The 25,155-nt window shown below is 37.9% G+C and overlaps 1 protein-coding gene across 4 annotated transcripts; it reads right to left on the bottom strand.

The window, feature by feature from the left end:
• Positions 1-3,861: 3,861 nt before the first annotated feature.
• si:ch211-214p13.7 lies at positions 3,862-25,147 on the bottom strand. Of its 4 annotated transcripts, none has more exons than XR_012385167.1 (5): positions 24,320-25,147; positions 20,818-20,840; positions 20,558-20,589; positions 4,810-5,443; positions 3,862-4,607 (listed from the first exon to the last, which is right to left on the bottom strand). XR_012385167.1 is itself a non-coding variant. In XM_701237.9 (4 exons), the coding sequence occupies exons 1-4, from the start codon at positions 24,346-24,348 to the stop codon at positions 5,270-5,272; spliced, it is 258 nt and encodes an 85-aa protein (XP_706329.1). In that variant the 5' UTR covers positions 24,349-25,147; the 3' UTR covers positions 3,862-5,269. The 4 variants fall into 4 exon arrangements, 2 of the variants coding, with proteins under 2 accessions (XP_706329.1, XP_068079654.1); XR_012385168.1 differs by having other exon boundaries at positions 20,558-20,586; positions 24,320-24,868; XM_701237.9 differs by having other exon boundaries at positions 3,862-5,443.
• Between the last annotated feature and the right edge of the window lie 8 nt (positions 25,148-25,155).

Here is a 25,155-nt window from a genome sequence, read left to right as displayed (position 1 = left end):
CAGAGCTTGCACTACGTGTCGTTGCGACATGTAGTTACATTTTTTGAGAGGTGCACGTCAGCGACGGCCACGGCGTAGGGCTATGCGTCAACACCATAGCATATGCATGCGTTTGACGCAAAAGTATAAATCAGCCTTTACTCTGGCATGTTTTATGTGTTGGATGACCTTTCAGCTGCAACCCAATATTGAGAATACACTTGTGAACCCCCAGTGCTAGGCAACACCCATACATTCTCTCATTCCCACTTACTCATACTCTACTTTCTTCAATTTACCTATACCACATGTCTTTGGACTTTGGGGGAAACCGAAAGACCTAGAGGAAACACAGGGAGAACATGCAAACTTCTCACAGAAATGCCAACTGGCCAAGCTGTGACTCGAACCAGCAACCTTCTAGCTACAGTGATAACTACTAATCTGGAAGTAAATCAACATAGCTAGTGAAATAAGTCTCAGCAACATTTGTTTCAGTACAGATTATTAAAATGCAGCATGGTCTGATTTGTGGTCTGGCAATGAAGAGTCATTTGTCCCCCTGAGGAGAAAATCTCCCCATGTCCCCCAATTAGGTGTGATTCAGTCTTTAGGGGAACGATGTGGAAACTTACATCTAAGTTCTTGTCACTGGAAAGGAAAGATCAGGTATACGCCCTCAGATATCACACAGATACTCCTGCAGAAACTGAAACTGGTGGGATGCCATCAAACCCTTTTTTAATTTTGATTGTTGTGGGATTCCCCATGTGTGATGACTGTGTGAATTTTCAATCACAAACATTTAGATAGCGCTGCACTTTCACAATCTATCTCTGAACACACTGCTCCCTCAAGTGGTTGTTCGTTGTCAGTATTATCCTCTCTGATTACTGTAAAGGGTTACTTTACCCAAAAAAGAAAATTTACTTAGCATTTAGTCTTCCAAACTTTTTATTGGTTTCTCTTTTCTATTGAACACCATATAATATATTAAATATTTCATATTTATTTAAATAAATATTAAAACCTGTAACCCTTGACTCCAATAGGAAAAACCCAAACTATGGAAGTCAATATTTAAAGATTTCAAACTTTCTTTAAAATGTCTGCTTTTGTGTTTAATAGAAGTAAGAAACCCATGAAGGTTTGAAACAAGTATGACTAAATGAGGACAGAATTTTCATTTTTAGTTAAACCATTACTTTAAACACTAGATCAGCAGGTTCAGTAAATTTCACCAGATACTGTGCACACTAAACTAACAGCAGATACAATTAAACAAACCTTTTGCCTTTTAGGAACTGACTAAACTTAATATTTAGTTTTGTCTTTTCTGAATTTTGCATTGAAAGAGCTGAAAAACAGATTTTTTTTTGTTGGTGCGCTACTGCCCCCTTCTGTACTTTCTTAATTTACTCCATCTTATTTTGTCCAGTCCAGTTTCCCTTAAAAATTCAACATTTTCTTGTTCCTCTGAACACAATTTAGCTACATTTTGACAGCACATTCTGCACTTCCTAAACTCATCATCTGAGTGACTGTGTCAACATATGCAAATGGCCTTCAAGATAATAGTACAAGTTCCACTGTCCCATATGCCATATTGACACTGAGCGCAAAATCCTGATGGGTTTTTCCCATAATAAAAAGAGTTCCATTCAAATAACTGTCCCATTATCTTTCTGCTTACAAAAATACATTTTTCCATACATGACTGTTTTTGGCGACGCAGTGGCGCAGTGGGTAGCACGTTCGCCTCACAGCAAGAAGGTCGCTGGTTCGATCCTCGGCTCAGTTGGTGTTTCTGTGTGGAGTTTGCATATTCTCCCTGCGTTTGCGTGGGTTTCCTTCGGGTACTCCGGTTTCCCCCACAGTCCAAAGACATGCGGTACAGGTAAATTGGGTTGGCTAAATTGTCCGAGTGTGTGTGTGTGTATGTGTGGATGTTTCCCACAGATGGGTTGGGGCTGGAAGGGTATCCGCTGCGTAAAAAAATTGTTGGATAAGTTGGCGGTTCATTCCGCTGTGGTGACCCCAGATTAATAAAGGGACTAAGCCAACAAGAAAATGAATGAATGAATGAATGACTGTTTTTTTTCCGTATTGATTAAGGCAGGGGTGTTCAAACTTGGTCCTGGAAGGTTAGTGTCCTGCTGAGTTTCGCTCCTACTTGCCTCAACCCACATGCTAGGAAGTTTCTAGTATATCTAGTCAGAGCTTGATTATCTGGTTCGGGTGTGTTTGATTAGGGTTGAAACTAAACTCTCCAGGACACCGGCCCTCCATGACCGAGTTTGGACACCCCTGGCTTAAAGCCTGGTTTATACTTCTGCGTCAAGTGATCGGCGTAACTCACGGCGCATGCAATGCGTGTAGCTGTTTCTGTTGGTCTGCATTAACACTTCCAAAACACTAGTTGGCAGTGAGGTGTTATTTTTCCTCTGTGTCGAGTTTCTTCGCTGGTGTTTTGTTTTTTCTGATTGCTTCCTTAATGTACAAGTGGCTCAAACTCGCTTATTTTGAGGCAGGAACTGTCGGACGTACAACAACTTTAACCATAAGGTAAACAGAAAACAAAACTTTCCATCCGGAGCTCCTTCACAGGACTCCATACTTGTAAACAATCGCTCCATCGGGCTTGCGCAGCTATCAGTCCCACCCAGACTTGTCAGAACTATTAAGCCGACCAATCACAAAGCTTGCGCTACGCATCGTTGCGACTTGTAGTTACATTTTTTGAGAGGTGCACATCAGTGACGCTGTCGGCCACGACATAGGGCTATCGATCGACACGTAGGCTGCGCCATAGCATACGCGTGCTCTTGACCCAGAAGTATAAATCAGCCTTAAGCCATGTCCAGTTTTCAAAACAAAAGTCCCACATAAGTGAAATATAATAAGAAAAGTGTATTTCTAAACTAATTTCGAGAGGATGGCATGCTTATGATTGACCACAGCTGGTCTCACATTAGCTAACACATGATTCACCAATCAGACCATTCCTAATTCACAATAAATAACCAGAGTGCCATACCTCATTTATCTTTGTCTTGAAGAATCCCCTTTTCCACCCCTATACTCCTCCCCCTTTTCCTAAATAGGGCAGCATGGCTGCCCATTGGTTAGCACTGTTGCCTCACAGCTAGAATGTCACTGGTTTAAGTCCTTAAAAGGCCAGTCACATTTCTGTGTGTAGTTTACATGCTGTCCTCGTGCTTGCGTTGGTTTTCCCTGTTTCCTGGTTTCCTTCCACGTTAAAAGACATGCGACATAAGTGAATTAACTAAACCAACATTGGCACCACAGATGAGCTCTAAATCAGCAGTGTATCTCTCCATAACAATCCCTAATTTGTTTTTAGCCATTAACAGCAGGGGAGTTCTCGAGATCTAACTGATCTCAAAACCCCCTTTTGCCCTGCAAATGGGAGGGAGCGCCAGGCTTGAGGATCTTATAAGCTCAGAGTTCTCTCCCAGGACAGCATGCTTTATAATCAATCATCAGCTAAGTGTGAACTCTTGAAACTGTTATACAAAAGATGGAGAAGAACTCATTGTAATCTGACTAGAAAATGTGGCCAATCAAATGCTATATCAGCCATATTAATGATGCCATGTGGATCGTTTCAGTGTGTTTTACTTGGCCTGTTGAAACAGGATTTTACATCAGAACTCTTATTATTCAACTATGCCTATATTCAGGTTTTCATTATACAATTGTGTAATGAAATTAAAAGGTTACATTAATGTGTTGAAAACAAATATGTAATGTAATAGTGCAATAATGTAATTGGTAAAATAGCCTAATATTTGGTCATCCTTTTTTGACAATATACTGAGGAAATTGAGCTACCTAAAATATTTACAGTAGTCCAGTAAATATTTCTCAGGGTATGTTTATTTTTGGTTTAATAAGTTTCTCATACACATCTTTCCTTTGCTTTAAATACAATTTAAATACAACAGACCTACCGTTATTGCATGGAGTGGGGGAAACACAGGGCATGCTGTCACAATTCATGAGGAATTTAGCTATTATGTAAACAATGTGAAACATGCAATGTTTTCTGATGTGCCACCTTCACTGCCCTTTGCATCTCTGGGAGAGTTACGTTGTGGATAAGCCCCAAAGAAGTGTTTCTTTTAAAATGTATACAATAAAACAATTGTTTATGAAACCAAACATTGAAATTAAAATTACAACATATTTTTCTTTGCTATTTTTTGACTTCCCTATGACATTCTATCAAAGCTAGTGATGCCCTTTTTTCCCATTTCCACCAACATTGTAACATGATGATACTACAGTTAATATGGAGGGCATCATTCACACAGAAATCAAGAGAACGAAATCAACATCAAACACAAAACAAAGCCTGAGGAAACTCATTAGTGGCATTAGACATACTTGGTTAGCCATTGAAACAACTAGTAATAATTTATAATTTTGCCTCAAATTATTCTGTTTTTGTTTCTCAACTGCTTCGAAAATATTTATAATGTTATTATTATAAAAAGTTTTAATCTCAAAGTCTTAATATCAGCTTATTTTCATTAGTAAAATAAAATCTCTTAAGCATACACTCTTCAGAAATAAAGGTACGCAACATGTAACTGGGGTGGTACCTTTTCAAAAGCTATTGTACCTAAATGGTTCATATTAATACCTCAAGGGTACATATTAATACGTAAAGGGTACAAAAGTGTTCCTCTTAAAATTTGTTAGTACTAATATATACTTTTGAGGTACCAATATGGACTCTTCAAGTACAAATGTGTACCTTTTGAAAAGGTACCACCCCACAGAACCCACTGACCGGGTGCGTACCTTTTATTTCTGAGAGTGTACAAACCAAATTGATCATTTAAAACAGTGTTTCTCAACCACTCTCCTGGAGGATCACCAACACTGCATGTTTTGGATGTCTCTTTCGTCAGTCACACCTATTACAGTCTCTGCTAATGAGCTGATAATCTAAATCAAGTGTGTTTGGTGTTGGTGACATGGAATATGTGCAGAGCTGGTGGTCGTCCAGGAATGTGCTTGAGAAACACAAATTTACAACATATTCAAACCTACACAGGTGGGTGTACAGGCATAAAATGTAATTACTTTGAATGCGTTGGAAAATGTATAATGTTACTGTAAAAAAAAATCCAAAAATAAATAAAATGTTAAACGCTTAATATCACTGTAACCTATACAAAGTCACTGGGCCTTTGCAGACGTGTCTGTTAATCTCAGGTCTCCATTTTGGTTCATTTCAGCCACTTCCGCATCTCGATGCTCAGCCCATGAGCACATAATCATCTGAACAGTCTTCAGTGCTTTTGTGCTTATGTGTGGTCTCTTGAGGGAGCTTTACAACAGCATAATCACAGTCATTGTCCTCCAGGTTTGGAATAGGTCTTTCTGGATTGATGTTAGAGTGGTTAATGGAGGCGTAGAGGACGTCTTCTGTCTGTGGGTCAAAGTGAAAACACAAAGCATGAAAGGAAATAAGTCTATTATTGGATCTATATTGCAGTCATTAAGTTGCATGAAATTCTGTCTTGTTATACTGTATAACTGGCAACAAGCGTAACTGATGCAGTGAGTAGCTTTTTACTTTTATTTTTAACTGTGAGGTTCAAATTTTTGCACGTTCGCCTCACAGCAAGAAGGTCGCTGGTTCGATCCTCGGCTCAGTTGGTGTTTCTGTGTGGAGTTTGCATGTTCTCCCTGCGTTCGTGTGGGTTTCCTCCGGGTACTCCGGTTTCCCCCACAGTCCAAAGATATGCGGTACAGGTGAATTGGGTAGGCTAAGTTGTCCGTAGTGTATGAGTGTGGATGAGTGTGTGTGTGGATGTTTCCCAGAGATGAGTTGTGGCTGGAAGGGCATCCGCTGCGTAAAAATTTGCTGGATAAGTTGGTGGTTCATTCTGCTGTGGCGACCCCGGATTAATAATAAAGGGATTAAGCCGACAAGAAAATGATTGAATGAATGAATAAATAAATAAAACTTGCTCTTTAAGTAAAATTAATTTTCAAATGTCTATAGAACAAACTAATATGAACCTTTAACTTGCTTAATAACGCTAACTTCCCCAGTTGACATATAGTAATAACCTGTTTAAGTCTTTAAAATGCACTTTAAACAGAATACGAATGTCTTACAAACATAATATGCAAAAATATCATGGCAAAGACAAAAGAAATTAGTTATTAATTAGAAATTAGATTTTAAAACTTGTTGGAAAATATGTTGAAAAAATCTCCTAGCCATTAAACAACATTTGGGAATCACAGGAGGGAGATGTACACAGTTAAGTGTCAGAATAATTAGCCCCCCTTTTTATTTATTTATTTATTTATTCATTTATTTATTTATTTATTTATTTATTCATTTATTTATTTTTTAATATTTCCCAAATTATGTTTAACAGAGCAAGGACATTTTCACAGAATGTCTGATCATATTTTTCTCTTCTGGAAAGTTTTATTTATTTTATATGGAATAGAATAAAAGCAGTTTTTAATTTTTTAAAAATCATGTTAAGGTCAATATTATTAGCCACTTTGAGCAATTTTTTTGTTTTTCTAGTCTACAGAACAAACCATCGTTATACAATAACTTGCCTAATTGCCCTATCCTGCCTAGTTAACCTAATTAACCTAGTTAGGCCTTTAAAAGTCATTAAAGCTGTAAGTGTCTTGAAAAATATCTTTTCAAATATTATTTACTGTCATCATGGCAGATACAGTAAATCAGTTATTAGAAATGAGTTATTAAAACTATTATGTTTAGAAATGTGTTGAAAAAAATCTTCTTTCTGTTAAACAGAAATTGGGGGAAAAATAAACAGGGGGGGGGGCAAATAATTTATAGGTTTTAATATTTCTGACTTCAGCTGTATATGGACACAGTGCTGCATTTATAACAAGAGATTTCAGGTTTGAAACTTACCGAATCTTAAGTTTAATAAATTGTTGTTTTTCTGTTGTTTCAGGAAGGGTTGAGCTTAATCTTTGAACATTTAATACACATTTTGCAGTAAGACTTAATTTTGATGGTCCCTATTTAACATTTTGTTTACCAACAGTTTAACTGGCTCTAAGAAATTTTGCAAGTACTGTACATGCCAACTTACACAAACCCTAACCCTAACTCCACCTAACAGTCTACTTATAAACTATTGAGAATTATTTGGCATGTAGGTGCAATGTAACTTAAATGCAACAAAATGCATTAAAGGGACCATCAAAATAAAGTGATACCCAGTTTTCTAATCATTAGTTTTACTTTTCATTACTGTTTCATTAGTATTTATTTGATAGTTTTGCATCACAAGATGCTCTTCAGTTCTGTAGCTAACTGTGACAAAACACTTCTGCCTGTTTAAAATATATATCACAGGATATACACATATACAGGGTTTGGCAAAAGAACTGAAACATCTGGTTTTAGATCACAATAACAATAAATGGTGTAGGGCCTCCTTTTGCAGCAATACAGCATCAAACCATCTTGGGATTGACATTTACAAATACTGCACAGTGGCCAGAGGGATTTTGAGCTATTCTTCTTGCAGAAAAGTGGCCATGTCCTTATGGGATATTGCTGGAGAAAAACGTTTCCTGACTCACTCCTCCAAAATACCCCAAATTTGCTAAATAATATATAGATCAGGTGACTGTCCAGGCCATGGAAGATGTTCAACTTCGTTTTCGTATTCAACAAACCAATCTGTCACCTGTCTTGCTATGTCACACCCATCACAAGTTTTGGGCCTAGGGAATGCCATGATATTGCAGCTCAAACCAGGGCCGGCCCGTGGCATAGGCAGTATAGGCAAATGTTAAGGGTGCTGTACATCCAGGGGGCGCCAGAAATGAGCGGGGGTAAGTTGGTTTTGTTTTCAATATTCCTGACACACATTCAGAGATAGATGGCAATAACTCAAAAACCTCTTACCCTAAAAAGATCTAAAGTGTGTTTCCTACAAAAAGACATTTAGCCGGGAGAGCTGAGCTCGCACGGAGTGGAGCTCTCCGTAAGGGACCGTCGGAAAAGTGCTTCTTTTTTTCGTTTTTTTTGCTTGTTTTATTTTAATCAAAACTAATTTTCTCTTAAATGAGCACAACAGTTACTAAAGTAGTCGAATGCTTCATTCATTCATTCATTCATTCATTCATTCATTCATTCATATAGATCTGTGCATTCTTACATTAACACCTCTGTTATCAAACAAAACACAATGAGAGATTCATTTGCTGCTCTTCACTAAATAACTAGTAACTTTAATCAATATGCAAATACAATAAAAGTTAAATAGATTTTATAGCTTTATTTAATTTCTGTATAGGCCATTGATTTTAATAGGTTAAACCTTTTATTTTATTGTCAATATTTTCTATTGTTTGCTATGTATTCTATTATTTGAAGCTATTTGTTGTCCCATATTTTAACATCCCAACGTTGATAGATATGACATAACATTGCTAATCATTAAATAGCTATAGTGCTATCTGTTAGTTTTACTTGAAATCTTGCCTAGGGCGCCAAATTGGTTAGGGCCTGGCCTGGCTCAAACCATCACTGACCCACCCCCATGCTTCATTCTGGGCATGCAACAGTCTGAGTGATTTGCTTCTTTGGGGCGTCTTCACACTCTTACTCTCCCAGATGTGAAGAAGACGGAATGATCAGCGAACAATACATGTTTCACATTGTTCACAGCCCAAGATTTTTGCTGCTGGCACCATTTAAACCAACATGTGACATTGGCAGGAGTGACCAAAGGTTTGGCTAAAGCAGCCTACCATGTACATTCCTGTGGAGCTCACAACAAACAGTTTTGGTGGAAACAGGAGAGCTGAGGTGCACTTTTAATTCTGTAGTAAATATATTTAGTTTTACAACTAGAAAATGAGAAAACTGAATACAAATATTTAACTACCCATAGGTCTAGATGTTAAAAATGCATGTAGTGCAGAAACATTTAAAAAATGTGTGTAATGTGCAACTATAAATGGAAACAATTAAACAATGCAATGCCTGGTGAAAAATGTAAATAGTGTAATAACATTGCAAGAATTTGCATATAAAACATTTTAGTACAGCATAGTATTGTGATTTTTGTGGTGATACTATATTGATACATAAAAGAACCTATCAATATATTATCCACATTTTATTTGCTTAAATAAAATAAAATTGGATGGGCTGCTGTTCTCATTCCCCGAGGATGCCAGCCCACTGGTAGTATTAGTTGACTTTAACGTTGACTTCAGAATTTCTATTCTCTAATTTCATTATTCAACCTCAGTTGGCTTACCATTAAAAGCACACATGAATCTGGCAATCAACTGGACCTTATCTGCACAAGCCATTGCGCTTCTGATAAAGCCACAGGTAAACCATTGCATACTTCAGAGCACATCTGCATTACTTTTGACTCGCTGCTACCCACAACCACACTGCCTCTTTTAGATGCCATCTGCACTCTCTGTCCTCCAAACACTTCTCCTCCACTGTTACACCCTCTCTTCTCTCACACACCCGCTTTTCACTTCTTGAAATGCTCTGTTCCACTTTAACATTTAACATTAAGATCAGCGCTCTTCTCCCTCTAACCCCCGGCTCTCCAATGTTCTGAAAAAATAGCAGACAGCATTTAGGGCAACAGAGAGCATGGTGCAAACCAAAAGCCCTGACTGACCTTGGCAGCTATCAAGCCCTACTGGCACGATTTTCCTCCTATCTTCATTAGGCCAAAACCCTCCAGTATACAAACATAACAAAATCAACAACACCTCAGACACCCACAAACTATTTAGGACGTTTAATTTCCTGCTCAAAAACCATCACTCAACACCTCAAGAGTTGATCATTACTGACTGTTCTCTCTCCTTCCTTTTAGTGCCCAAACATTAGGTATGGTTGTTTTCATCCAAACGTCTACATTTTTAACACACTTTATCCTGCTGGATGCAAACCAGCTCCAAATGTGGACATTCCATTGAGACCACACTACTTTCAACCACTGAAGATTGTGGATTGCCAAATCATATATTCTGCTTTTTTTACTGGACCTGTCTGCAGCTTTTGATAAAGTAAATCACCGAATTATTGTCCTCAATAGGCATCAATGTAACCCCACCCCTACCTCACTGGCAGATCATTTATATTAACCTGGAAAGGAGAGGTTTCCAAAGCTTATCAGCTGGTCACTGGAGTACCTCAAGGATCTGTTCTTGGTCCTCTTCTATTTTCTATTTTCACCACATCATTAAGAACCACCATCTAGTCACATGGTTTCTCATAGACTTGTTATGCCAATGACATGCAGCTCTATCTTTTTTACCCAACCATAGCTGCAAGGATCTCGCACTACCTGATGATGATGATGATGAAGTCTTTATTTGTCACATACACTTTTACATGTAGTGTAAAAGTGCCATGCACAAACATCACACATTTCAGGGGAAGACAGGTCAGACAAGAGGTAGGTTTTAGAAATATTGGTAACACTTAATTTTGATGGTCCATTTGAGTATTCAATTCAATTCAATTTAGCTTTATTTGTATAGCGCTTTTACAATGTAGAATGTGTCAAAGCAGCTTCACATAAATGGTCATAGTAACTGGAACAGGGTAGTTCAGTTTTTAGTGTTTAAGTTCAGTTCAGTTTAGCTCAGTTCAGTGTGATTTAAAATCATTACTGAGAGTTCAAACACTGAAGAGCAAATTCATCAATGCGTAGCTCTACCAATCCTGAACCATGCGAGCCAGTGGCGACAGCGGAGAGGGAAAAAAAACTTTACCTGATAGGAGTGAAGAAAAAAAACCTTGAGAGAACCAGACTCAGTTGGGCACGACCATTTTAATTTTTCCGCTGGCCAAAAGTCGTGTGCAGAGCTTCAGTCACCGCCGTGGAGGCTGGAAGTATGATTAGACTGTCTGCTTAATATCTGCTGATACTGCTCCTTCAACAGACATTTAACTGACTATAAGACACTGTGCAAGTACGTGTCAACTTACACTAATCCTAACCCCAACACACAAATGCATAGGATGTTTATCTGTAGCTGTGTATCCATGTAAGCTTGTAGAGTCTCAACAAGTATCTTTGGAACAGGGAGCAGGAATTCAGTGTATCTTGTTATTTTGTTGTCTGGAGGAAGTTGTTTGTCTCCAGCCAAGGCCGTCTGGCAGGAGAGTCACAGGGAAGCCAAAAGAGAAGAAAGGGTTTTTCAAATTTGGGTCAATATCTTCCAATTTTGCAGATATATGTCCATCATTGGTCTCCAGGTCTGTTCAAAACTCGTTGCAAAGCTTCTAGTTTCACCCTGATGTTTTCCAATTAGAGGTCTATAACCACCACAGGCTGATTTGCAACAACTCTGCTCACCACCATAAGCCCATCAGTAGAAGCCCTTTTATCAAAGTCTGAATAGATAGATAACTTCAATTTCATATAGGGACAGAGTTGCCAGCACACAAGCTACAGCTACAAACATCCCCACAGGACAGTTGAGTTCCCCCAAACCCAGACTTCTCCTCGAGATGGTGTCAATTGCGTTCAGGGACCAGTTGATCAAGTTCATAATTCCTTATTTGTTTGGAGAGCAGGGGAAGGAGAGCCTCAGAGATAGAATAAGATGAGACAAAAGGAGCCAGTCATGTGAGATATGGGAGTGAGAGGAACAAAGTGCGACCGCTGTCACGGAGAGCCAAGAGTAAATACCAGGAGGATATCTCGGCTTAAATGAAAAACCATCACCTACAGCTTAATCTGCAAAAACGAAACTTCTCATCTTCCCTGAAACTCCATGCATTCAACATAATTTCTCCATCCAACTGGGAGCATCTACGGTTACCTCCTGCAGGATCACCCCAAGATTCCTTACCGAGTTACATGGGGTAACAGTAGATGACATAAGATTATTTTGCCTACTCCATTGGCAGATTATTTAGCTTGTTTTAAGAAAAAATTCACTTAATTTTGGCATTTTATATCTTAAAACAAGACAGTATGTTTTGCTTGTCTAGAAAAGTCTTCATGATTTAAGAGTTTTTAGATATTTGGACTAGAAACGAGACCAAAAATCTAAGAAAAGCATTTTTTGCAGTCTAGTAGTATAACTTCAGTACTATTGCTAAGTTGTACTGCAAGTGAACTGTAGTAGTACTTCAGTTGTATTGCAGTAGTTGTACTGCAGGTGTATTGTAGTAGTAATTTAGTTGAACTGCAGTAATTTTACAGCAGTTGGTTGCATTGTACTTCAGTTGAATTGCAGTAATAGTGCTGTTTTTTGTGTCCAAAAAAACTGCTCTTTTCAGAAGTTAACTAAAACTGCATTCCTTTAAAAAACTGCAGTATTTTTAGTAAGGGATGAAAAAAGAGAATTGTTCAAACACAAAGACTGCAAGTGTGGGTATTACGTAAGGCGTTGAACTTGCATCAGATCTAAACACCACGCTGTTTTACACGATGTTATCAGATGTGTAAGTTTTAACGGAAAGGCTACATAACAAAAATGTACATCTTTGTTTAAATCCTAACTGAGCAGGGCAGCAGGAAAGCTCTGAAAGGAATAACCTAAAAATTTTAATTCTATCATCATTTTCTAACCCTTTTCTAAACTTGTTCTAAACTTATATAAGACTCTCTTCAGTTGAACACAAAAAAATACACTTACCGGCCACTTTATAAGGTACAGCTTACTAATACCGGGTAGGACCCCCTTTTTCTTTCAGAGCTGCCTTAATCCTTCGTGGCATAGATTCAACAAGGTACTGAAAATATTCCTCAGAAACGTTTTTGAGATTCAGGATTGATATATGGTGACTGCTCCTCAGAGCCCTTAGAGTACAGTGAACTCATTGTCATGTTCAAAAAACAAATCTAAATGATTTGCTCTTTATGATATGGTGTTTTATTCTGCTGGAAGTAGCCATCAGAAGACAGGCACACTGTAGTCATAAAGGGATGGACATGGTCAGCGGCAATACTCAGGTAGGCTGTGGCGTGTACAATGCCTAATTGTTACAAATGGCCCAAAATGTGCCAAGACCACCAGCCTGAACAGTAGAGACAATGATGGATCCATGGTTTCATGTTATTGAGGCCAAATTCTGACCCCACCATCCAAAAGTAGCAGCAGAAATCGAGACTCATCAGACCAGTCAACGTTTTTTCAATCGTCTGTTGTCCTATTTTGGTGAGCCTGTACAAACTGTAGCCTCAGTTTCCTGTTCTTAGCTGACAGGAGTGGCAGCATCCATTACAGTCTTCTGCTGTTGTAGGCCATCCACTTCAAGGTTGGACATGTTGTGCATTCAGAAATGCTCTTCAGCATACCTTAGTTGTAGCAAGTGGTTATTTGAGTTGCTGTTGCCCTTCTATTAGCTTTAACCAGTCTGGCCATTCTCCTCTTACCTCAACAAGGCATTTGAGCTCTCAGAACTGCCCCTCACTGTATATTTTCTCCTTTTGGAACATTTGCAACAGCAAACCCTAGTAATGGTGGTGCATGAAAATCTCAGCAGATCAGCAGTTTCTGAAATACTCAGACCAGCCCATCTGGCATTAACAACCATGCCACGTTTAAAGTCACTTAAATCACCTTACTTACTTGTCGACATGATTTAATGCATTGAGTTGCAGCCATGTGAGAAATTTGCATTAACAAGCAGTTGACACCAGTGATTGTATATATTTTGTCTAAAGAAACTTTGAGATTTACATAGTATTTATTTTTCGTACTATAGATCAATGGTCAATGGTTCCAGGTTTTCGGCTTTCTTCTAAATAACTCTATTTGTTTTCACAAATAAAAGAAATTCATACAAGTTTGGGACCACTTAAATGTGAGTGAATGTTATTATTTTTTTTCTTTCTTTGCGCTAAAAAGCTTGGGTTGCAATAAAGAAAAAAAATCTAAGGCTCAACTTAAGGAACACCATCAGGTATTCTCTTAATTAATAAGTTCTCCCCTTTAATAGTACTAAGTACTTAGCGATCATTTATAGGACAAAAAAACTCCTTTAAATAAACTTTTAATCAAGTTTAATAAAGTTGAAATATTTTCAACTCTGAATATATGAAACTGTATATAATAAAGCAATTTTTAAAATGTTCCAAAGCAAACACAAATGTGCAAATGAGTAATTGATTAGATATAGCAGCAAGTGTTTTTATTTATTTATTTATTTAATATTTATTTTGGGTATACATCTAAAACTATAGCATTTAATATAAGTTTGTGATAGTTTTTCTTTGATGCTTGTACTCTCCAATATAGGGACATATTTGAGTTTGTTTAACAATGCCAGAGAAACTAATCTGTGAGCAAGAGTCAAACTGCGCAGCATCTATTTTTCTATTTACATAAAACCTATATTTAGGCCCATGTACTTTTGCATGCATAACAAAATCAGATAAATTCACATACCAGGAAATTTTTTTTGAAATTAGGTTAATGTGCAGGCAATGCTCTCTCAAAGATATGAACAAACACTCCAGTAACTTCTGGAAAATGTAGTTTTGTAAAATATCAGTTAATAAATAATTGTAATAAAGCAGTTCTTCATTCTAAATGTTTTAAAAATATTTTTATTTTAGGTGAGAGAGCTTAAAATTCTGTGGAATTGGTGAACTGCGTTAAGCCAAAACGTCACAAAATATGTCTCCCCAACATAGCTTTAGCAAACCAGAACAGGCAACTAAGGGTGTCACGATCCTCCAAATCCTCGATTCGATTACGTTTTCGATTCTAAAGTCACGATTCGATTCGATTTTCGATTATGAATAATTAATTAATTAATAACGAATTAATTATTAGTAGCCTACCGTTTAAACTACCTGACTTGCATGGTCTTTGTTTTACCCATAAACAAATCATCCAGTAAATGAATAAAGGCAAGTTACACACATTATTACCACCTGTCAATCACTTTTTCTGCGGGACTCGTGAATAGGCAGTGATCTCTGTCGTTATAATGGCGTCGGTAAAAAAGGTGCACAACCAACAGAAACCAGCCAACAGTACCTGAGGTGTTCGCTAAAATGACTAAGTACTTGTGTGAAAGTAAAAGATGGAAGCAGTCTACTGACTCGCTGACTGCCTTGACCTGCTGTCTCGAGCGCATGACAATGTGTGTGCGTCTGTATCTGTGTGTGAATGAGTGTGTGTGTGGTCACGTGATGTGCGTTTTCAGCAGTAGTGAGGAAGGAGGGCTGCTCAGAAATGCTACACGCCAGTGTGGATGTGGATTGTTGTCGTTCTAAAATGCCATTTAAAAACAAAGACATATTAGTGTAAACAGGGCCTGAGTGTGTATTTTTTGCGAGCGGATTTGCAACGGGTGCAGGGCGGAGGATCGGGATGCGCCCATCGTCTATCATCCCAACCGTAATACGTACATAGCAGAGCTTGCAAACTGTGTTTTTTTTTTTTGTCGACAACACGAACGTTGTCAACATAACTCACTGGAAATCCAAAATACTTCCACACCGGCGACTTCATTGAAAGAGGAGAGGGTTTAAGCTCTGTCGACGGGTCTCCTGCGTCTGCAGTTTAACAAGCACTTCAACAAGCATGTTTTTTCCCCGCTTGGCAAGCCAAGCTAACGTGACATGTGGGCGTGGCAGCATCGACGATTCTATTTTTTTATTTGATAATCGAAGTTGAGCATAAATTTTGATCGATTTCGATTAAAAATCTAAATCGAGACACCCCTACAGGCAACATAATGCAATTCAAAAGCATAAATAAACAAACAGGGAAATATAAAAATATAAATCACAAAATATGGAAAACTTTTCCAAGGTTTTTTATAGTCTAGTTTACCGCCGATTTCTTCAAGATTGTCTTACAGGCTTTTGAGTTTGGGGTCTGTGGTAGAGGTCTGCACGAGACTGTTTTTATTGTCCCTAACCACTCCCTCTGTATATTCAGTCTTTGTTTATCCGCTGCCCCCTTTTTCAATTTTCAACCTGATCTGACCGTTCCTGCTAAATTTAGATCTGGTTTCCAAAATCTCACGTTTAAATCTGGTACTACCAAGAGAGAGAGATAACAGATAAAACTGTAGGTTGTGCAAGGATTGTAGGCTAAATGTTTTTGTTCGCCTCTTTTTAATGAGACATGAGTGCCGCCTTGAACCTGAGGTTTTTGTGACTGCTAAAAGGTTTAAAATTTTAGGGTATTATCACATTGCGCAAAGGAAAAAAAAAGTATTATTTGCATCTATGACACATGAGAAAGATTCCCATACATCAGACTTTCCTTATGTGTGTTTCCTAACAGTAAACTGATCACTTTCTAATGCGAACTGAACGTCATTCAAGGATGCTCAATAAAAATGAGGAAATCACAAATATTTAGTTGTTCTGAAATAACATCAGGACTCGGGAACGCTATATTGTTAAACAGCCCGCTCCTGTTCAAATTACACTAGAGTTATCACCCCCTACTTCATTTTATTCTGAAATTTAATCCTGCGCCACAAGAAATCTGGTCGGGTCCCGTGGTACAGAGGTGAGAATGCAGACCATTAGTCTGTGGTTAATGTAATTTGACAATATTTAATTTTTTTTTTTCTAAAACAGTATTTGCACAAATTTGCAGCCCAAACATTCTGAGCTACTTAGTAACATATTTTTTCTGTATTTAAATCATCCATGAAAAAACCACCAGAGGACAACATTGAGGGAACCAAAGGTGACCTATTATTTAGGGTTTTATTGTCATCCCAGCTGCACTGTATTTATTAACCTAGTTGTAGTGCGCATAGACATTGTGTACACATAAAAAACACAGAAGCTTCAAAAATGTTTTCAACACGTTGGCTCAAAAACATTATTTAGTAGCTGTGTAATGGAAGTGGTGTGGCTCTGCTGCAGACCCAGTCCTTCATCTGTTGTAATCTTATGTTGGTTTGCCTTGTTAAAAAGAAGTTCTTATGTTTGTTTCTGCTTTTTTTTTTTAAATACTCTTAAATATGAGGGTTTCTGCCTTGGTTGGCGTTGTGTCTGGCTGCGTTTGTGATTGCAACCGGCTCAAGACCAAATGTGGTGAATGGCATTCTCACCTACACGCAGGTATGAAATTTTATTAAAATGAGGAAGCTGCAAGCAAATTAACAGACATTTATAATGACACTTTGACTGACTCATCTGATCAACCAGGTTTAATACTTGGAAGATTTGAACTCGTACGAGTTATCAAGCCATTTGCCCACTTCATATAAGTATGTAGACTGAATTACTCGATTAACACGCATGTTGGATAAATGTTTGGTAATATAAAAGATGGATATAAAACTGTGTGTCGCCTTTAGTTGGGGAAGTCAGATCAGAACATTATATACTGTATACACCTTTACCCAAATATTGAGCTAAGTTTAAACCAGAAACTAAAGAGATACAACTTTGTACAGATCAGAGCAAAAGAGGAACCTACAGCAGACTACTATAAAGATACATGTGGCACGTGTCCTTTGATGCTTGTGGACATATACATAATACCATTAGTTGTGTTAAGACTGAAACAATTCAAATGTACTCAAATAACAGGTTATGGCTTACTAAGGATCTTAAAATATATCTAAATGAGCCAGAGTTGGTCCTCCAGCAGAGGTGGAAAGTATTGAATTACATTTACTCATGTTACTGTACTTAAGTAGTTTTTTTGAGAATTTGTGTATGGGTTTCGCAGTGATGTAATGTAATGTAATGTGTATTTATATAGCGCATTTATTGTGTATGGCCATACACCTAAAGCGCTTCACAATCATGAGGGGGTTCTCTCCACACCACCACCAGTGTGCAGCATCCACTTGGATGATGCGACAGCAGCCACAGGACATTGGCGCCAGTGCGCTCACCACACACCAGCTATTGGTGGAGTGGAGAGACAGTGATCAAGCCAATTCGGTGGATGGGGATGATTGGGAGGCCATGATCGTATGGCGAAGTGCCATGGGATTTTTAATGACCACAGAGAGTCAGGACTTCGGTTTAACGTCTCATCCTTAAAACGGCGCCCACTGACAGTGTAGTGTCCCCTTCACTTTTACTGGGGCATTAGGACTCACATATACCTCAGGTTGAGCGCCCCCTGCTGGCCTTACTAACACCACTTCCAACAGAAACTACTGTTCCCTAGTGGTCTCCCATCCAGGTAATAACCAGGCTCAGCCCTGCTTAGCTTCAGTGAGTAACCGGTCTTGGGCGGCAGGGTGATACGGCTGTGGCCAGTGATGGGTTGCAGCTGGAAGGGCATCCACTGCGTAAAACATATGCTGGATAAGTTGGCGGTTCATTCCGCTGTGGCGACCACAGGTTAATAAAGGGACTAAGCCGAAAAGAAAATGAATGAATGAATGTATAACAACAATTAATATTTTACAGTACTGTGACGGTTGGGTTTAGGGTTGGGGTAGGCTTTAAAAAATTACATTTATTGGGTAATTTAATAGGTAGCATAAATAATAGTCAATACAACTACTGTTTTTCGTTACTGTGACAGTTGGGTTTAAGGTTGGGGTGGAGGTAGACGTTAATAAAATATAACAAATATCACATTTAATAAACAATATAAATAATTCTTGTTAACTTTCAGCCGCAACTGTATCCAATCTAGCAACAACTAAAATACTGGGGTAAAACAAACTGTCATATTTTAAAAACATGGCGGGGGGAAAAGGACTTTAATGCGGTGCTTCTTGTCCGATCTGAAACCCACTTCATATCGTATATCTAACAGGCAGTGAAGATCAATGATTTTTAAAGAAATCAGATCTTAAACATGACAATTTTGAAATGGAATGACGTCATCGGAAGCCATTGGGCTTCCTGGCTGAAAATTAAAAATCCATGTGCATTAAGCCCATATAGCTAACAGATGTTGCATTAGAATTTGTGAATTTGTATAAATTGTTAAATAGTATAATCTGTCAAATATTTTAAATAATATATCATTTTTGTTATTGGTCTTAAAATTTTAAAGTTACTTATACAAATAAAAACAACTAATTGGAGATTTATATTGTCTTTTCCCTTTTGAGAAATAGTTACACTTTACTCGTGGGAACATTTTTAATAAGTATTTTTTTTTTTGCTTTTACTTGAGTAGATTTATAGACATGTAACTTTACTTTTTACTTGGGTAATTTTTTATTTTTTTTTGTAAAGTAACAGTACTTTAACTTGAGTAGAACATTGTATTACTCTTTCCATCTCTGTCCTCCAGGAATGTGGTTGAGAAAAATCAATCTAGTGTATTCACCCATTTGTTTCACCTTTCGTTAATCTGTAAGTTGGTTCCAAACTTATGAAAAGAAACAAACCAGAAGCAAAAATATCTAATGTCAGTCAGTTAAAAGATTTCAGATCCATATACCTCTTACATTCACCTGGGGCCCCCTTCTCTAACGCCACACATTTTGCGCTACGCCACTGGGTGGGGGCACAATCATACATTAATTTTCTTTTCGGCTTAGTCCTTTATTAATCCAGGGTCGCCACAGTGGAATAACCCGCCAACTTATCTAGAACGTTTTTATGCAGCAGATGCCCTTCCAGCAAAACTCATACACTACTAACAATTTAGCCTACCCAATTCATCTGTACTGCATGTTTTAAGACTGTAGGGTAAACCAGAGCACCCAGAGGAAACCCACGCAAATGCAGGGAGAACATGCAAACTCCACACAGAAACGCCAACTGTCCCAACCGAGACTCGAACCAGCGACCTTATTGCTGTGAGCCGACAGCACTACCTACTGTGCCACTGCGTCGCCCTGGGGGCACAATCTTAAAGTATAAAGAGAGAGTCATCAAAATAACACAATTTGGATCAAAGCCAAAAAGAGGCAGTTTCAAAGAGTTATACAAAAATATTTGTGGGGTATTTTGAGCTGAAACTCCACATAAACACTCTAAGGACATCAGAGACTTATTTTACATCTTGTAGAGGGCCATAACAACTTTCAGTAATAGTACAGTGTGTAGTATTTTGAAAGTATTAGTTTTTCTAACTAAGAGTTTCTATTCAGTTAATTCAGGTATCTTAGTTTTACAAATGGTGTGCGTTTAACTCACCGTCATTTGCTTTGACATACTTTCTCTCCTGGTTTCTATTTCTGTCTCATTGAAAGCATCATTTGGAGAAACAGGAAAAACCACTGTGACTAAATGTTTATCATTTGAATATTACAGTAAAAAGACTCATTCGGAGCGAACACTACGAGGCCCTAAAATTCAAACTTAAAAAACACATCAACTTTATTTTATTTTATTTTTTTTGAGACGGAACCAAAAATACCTGTGTTGTGAACTTACATCAGCTCTAATCTAACACCCTCAGTTTCACCACGATGTTATCAGATGTGCAAATTTATATGCAAAGACTACATAACAAAAAAAAAAAAAACATGAAATTTTAAGTTTAGCAAATTAATTGTAATTTAAATTGCAAATTACCATTGTAATTGTTGTTGATCTGACCATACACAGATGGGGCAAATGGTTTAAACAGGAAGTATAGTGATCTTCTATTAAACATGGCTTATTTGCATTCTTACCCTAGAGTCCGATGCTGTGTCTTTTGGTTCTGCTAGATAAAACATAGAAAGTATATGTCACTGAACAGTATGTCTATTCTGTGCACACAATGCTTATCATAGCTGTCATACATCATCACAAAACTAAAACAAATGTCAGGAACAGAAAGCAAACAAGCTATAGAAGATACTGCCTGGGTGAACTTTGACATTATTAATTCCTTATTAATGAATAAACTAACATGCTTTTTCAAACTATATTAAAAAAGAAATTCCCTTACCAGCTTCTTCAGGTTTCTTCTTTCTGGGTATAAAAACGTGACAATTATAATATGGCATTTTTTAAAGGTTAAAATGTAAAATTCACACTTAAAAAAACAGTGTTACTTAAATTAAAATTTAATTTATTAAAATAAAACAAGTTGATTTTACTTAAAAACCTTCATATGTATTTGACATCCGTACACTGATGCCCTATTGACCACCAAAATAATGACACTAAAGTATTAGTAAAAAAGATGTATTAATTTGAAAGCTTAAATTCCAAATTTGCATCGTATTTTGTATATCTACAATGCATGCAAACAACCTTAATGTCACAACGACAAACTGACATCGAAAATTAGCGTTAAAAACATGTAGAAATCAATTACAGAACAGTTCTTTAATTTACTTTTTTAACCTGTTTTTTAAACAAATATTAGATGTCAGTTTGATGTCAATTTGACATCAAGGTAGTAAATTAACATCAAATCGGTCTGCATTTGTTACGTTTTTTTTTTTTGTGGTAACACTTTACATTCACACTACATGAATATTGATGTATTAATATGTAAATGAAACATTACTTTATTTTGAACTAATGATGAGTTAATTGCATGTGCTAGTTATGAACTAACGTTAGCTACAACATGAGTCACATGAGTTCATGTGTGAATAACCGCTACCCTAATTACCTGTTAGTACATGATTATTTGTTTACGGTTGATTTTTTGTATTAATTACCACATTAGTTAATGCTTAATTTAACCATGAACTCATGATATGTTAATGTATAGTTATATCATGACTTTACTTGAAGGGGCACATCAACATTAACACATTCTTAACAGCCAACAGCTAGCTCTCTGCAACTCTCACATTGTGTCCCACTAAGCATGTGTGGGAGACCACATAGGTAAGCTAGGTTGCTGCTGGAAGTGGTGTTGGTGAGTCCAGCAGGGGGCGCCCAACCTGCAGTCTGTGTGGGTCCTAATGCCCCAGTATAGTGACGAGAACTCTATACTGCTCAGTGAGCGCAGTCTTTCGGATGAGACGTTAAACTAAGGTCCTGACTCTCTGTGGTCATTAAAAATCCAAGGATATCCTTCGAAAAAAAGTTGGGGTTTAACCACGGCATCCTGGCCAAATCTGCCCACTGGCCTCTGTCCATCATGGCCTCCCAACTCTCCCCATATCATAATTGGCTTAATCACTCTGTCTCCTCTCCACCAATCAGCTGGTGTGCGGTCTGGCCGTTTCATCATCCTGGTGGATGCTGCACATTGGTGGTGAATGAGGAGATTCCCCCTATGTGTAAAGCACTTTGAGTGTCCAGAAAAGCACTATATAAATTTAAGGAATTATTATTATTAGTAACTACTCATGAACTCCTACTACAATGAAGGCGGCACAGCACACGAGCTGCTATTTCACTACTAGGGAGAAATGCTGTAAAAATCCATCTCAATCAATCTGCCCCTCTCTCACTTTTGACATTTGACCCACTGGCCTGTTTGTGAGGTAACTTTTCCTCTCCTGTTGGCTGTTAAAGCGATACTTGTGGATTCTGACACGAACGTGCCTGAGGTGCGAGTTTTCTCCACTGTGTCTGTTATGGATTACATGTGATAATTTTACACGTGTTTTTGCGCATATAGACTGTAACCACGGTTGTTCTTCCTGCCATTGGTGAACAGTGCTTTCATTTCAAAAGCCGATCGCAGCTCTTTCTGTAATGAGCATGAGAAGACAATGACCAATCATAGGTGTGTAAGACCTCAAAAGGCCTGTCAGTGCTCAAAAAGCAAGCGGGATAATATTTACATTAGTTTATTTGCTATAAATACTCATGTTGTCTTCTGTGCATGTGTTGGAGTTTTGTTTGATACATTAAAAAAGAGTGTTTTCTTTGAGCAGGACAAATTAAGGCTACAGTCAGGGCCGGAGCGTCCATAGAGGCAACCTAGGCAGCCGCCTAGGGCGGCAGTATAGAGAGGGCAGCATCCGCGACACCTCCCTCACCACCCGCGTCCTCAAATATATTCGCGCATAGATGACAAAATAGAGAGGGCGGCATGAGCGACACCTCCATCAGCACCCGCGTGTCCTCAGTTATATCCGCGCATAGGGCGGCAGAATTGAGGTCCGCGACACCTTCGCGTCCTCAGTTATATCCGCTCATAGGGCGGCAGAATAGAGAGCGCAGTGTCCACCTCCCTCCCTCCCTCCCTCAGCACCCGCACGTCCTCAGTTATATCCGCGCATAGTGCGCTGGAAAAGAGGTCTGCGACACCTCACTTCATTTTCATAACCGGTCACTTTCGTTTTCACATTGGGGTTGAGGGCGGCATAATCGCCCTCTGCCTAGAGCAGCAGTTCAGCTTGCTCCGGCCCTGGCTACAGTTCATATATCTCACTGCTGTATGAAAGGAAAAAATTGTATTGCAAATAATATATAAATATATTTATAGATTTTAATAAAAAAATAAAAAAACTTGTGTTGTGAAGAAAAAATCAAATTATGAATGGAAAGCATCGTCAGTGCACCGTGATGCACCAAGACATCAAATTGAACCAAATCTATAGCATGATAATCCTAACCGAACCAAACCGTGAGACCAGTGTAGATTCACACCCCTACTCCTTACAATTATAAACCTTGTTCTTGGCTACCCATGGAGGGTACCATAGTGACCAGCTTCTTCCGGTAGAATGTTCAGAAACCTCCATTTACAGCGTTTACAATCGGTAGTTTGCAATCCGAAAATGGGTTTCAATAGCACTATGAGTGGATTACGGAGTGTTTTTGTGACACAACTTTGAGAGGTGTGTGTTGAAGCTGTTATAATCAGATCTGTGGTTCGCGAGAGAAAAACGTTATCGTAAGCCATGTTTCTTTTCGTTCTCCTTAATCATGTGCTCCAAAAACGATATTTAAAATAAACAAAACAATATGATGTCTTTTGACTGCTTTCTTTAATAACTACATTACACAATACTTGTACTTTTACTTTCAGTACTTGTAGTCAATTTTGAAATAAACTACTTGCAATACTTAAGTACAAAAATGTTGAATACTTTAGTACTTCCACTTAAGTATGGAGCTTAAAGAGCACTTCAACTTCTACTCAAGTCAGTAAGTCTGCGTCTCTAGTACTTTATACATCTCTGTACTAAGGTAGTTGTTATTGACAAATGAACATATGTGACTTATGTTGTAGTTAACATTAGTTCATGATTAGCGCATGCATTACCTCATTATTAATTCATTATAAAGTAATGCTTAGTTTACATGTTAATACATCAATATTCATACAATATTAGTGTTACCATTTTTATGTAATTTTGACATCAAGATGCCCCCTTTTTTATCTTGTTGAACTTGGAATGGTAAAGTTGACTTATGTGCTCATAATTCATATACTTAATACTTTTTAGGCAATAATTTTAAGTGTTGAATCATTAACACAGAGTTATCACTAAGCCAGCAACCGTAGCCACAAGAAAACAGAGTTGTCCTACCTTCGCTTGCAGCTTGCAAAATTTCCCATAGTTCCAAGTTTGCCTCAATCTATTGAAACCACTTGGAAACAAGTGCTGAAACCGTGGTTTAAACCCAGCGTTTCCAACCTGTCAGATGTAGCTGAAGAAGAGAAGCTGATTCAGTGTACAGTTGTCAGACAACAGAGCCTGTATGTCGTTTGTATTTCCTGTGTTCTGTGGTTTTCATTTGCCACCGAGTGCAAGCTTATTTTCATGTGCGCGTTCATAACATCTATTGGTGGTCATTCTGCTTTCTCAAGACTTATCCGTCTAATAAACGTGTTGCTTGTTATTCCACAGCAAATACTGCGTGACCGATTATTTTCACCTAATCCCTCATGTGTCAAATGTATGCAAATATACTGTGCTGCACTGCAGAGGAAGAAAAAAAGCAGTGTGTCAGATATAGCACATTCTTTTATTCACTATATATTTTATAATGTTCAAATGTAGGTTATAATAAAAATGCCAACAACTAAATATGTCAGAGCATCTCTAGATGATAGCTAAATAGCTGTTTCTTAATACAACATTGTTTCCTCGAAGTGTGTTTAGAGATACTGCCTGTCAGTAGATGAACAGGAAGTTGGGCATTTCCTTCAAGACCACAGATGCAGAACATTCATAAACATGGACCACGTTGCTAATCAACAGAACCTAACTTATATTTTAATATATAGACATTAAAATATCTAAATATAGGGTTTAGTTAATTTTGTAGGCTGCTGTAAATGCCTGAAGTTCAACGACGATCTGTCTTAATCTAGGTCGTGAGTCTTCACTGTCAACATTTGCCCAGCAGGGGTCAGTAATAA

Source organism: Danio rerio, chromosome 9 (genome assembly GCF_049306965.1).
Source record: "Danio rerio strain Tuebingen ecotype United States chromosome 9, GRCz12tu, whole genome shotgun sequence".
Taxonomy (NCBI): domain Eukaryota; kingdom Metazoa; phylum Chordata; class Actinopteri; order Cypriniformes; family Danionidae; genus Danio; species Danio rerio.
Note: the sequence above shows the minus strand (reverse complement) of the source record. Positions and strands in the feature narration are given on the sequence as shown.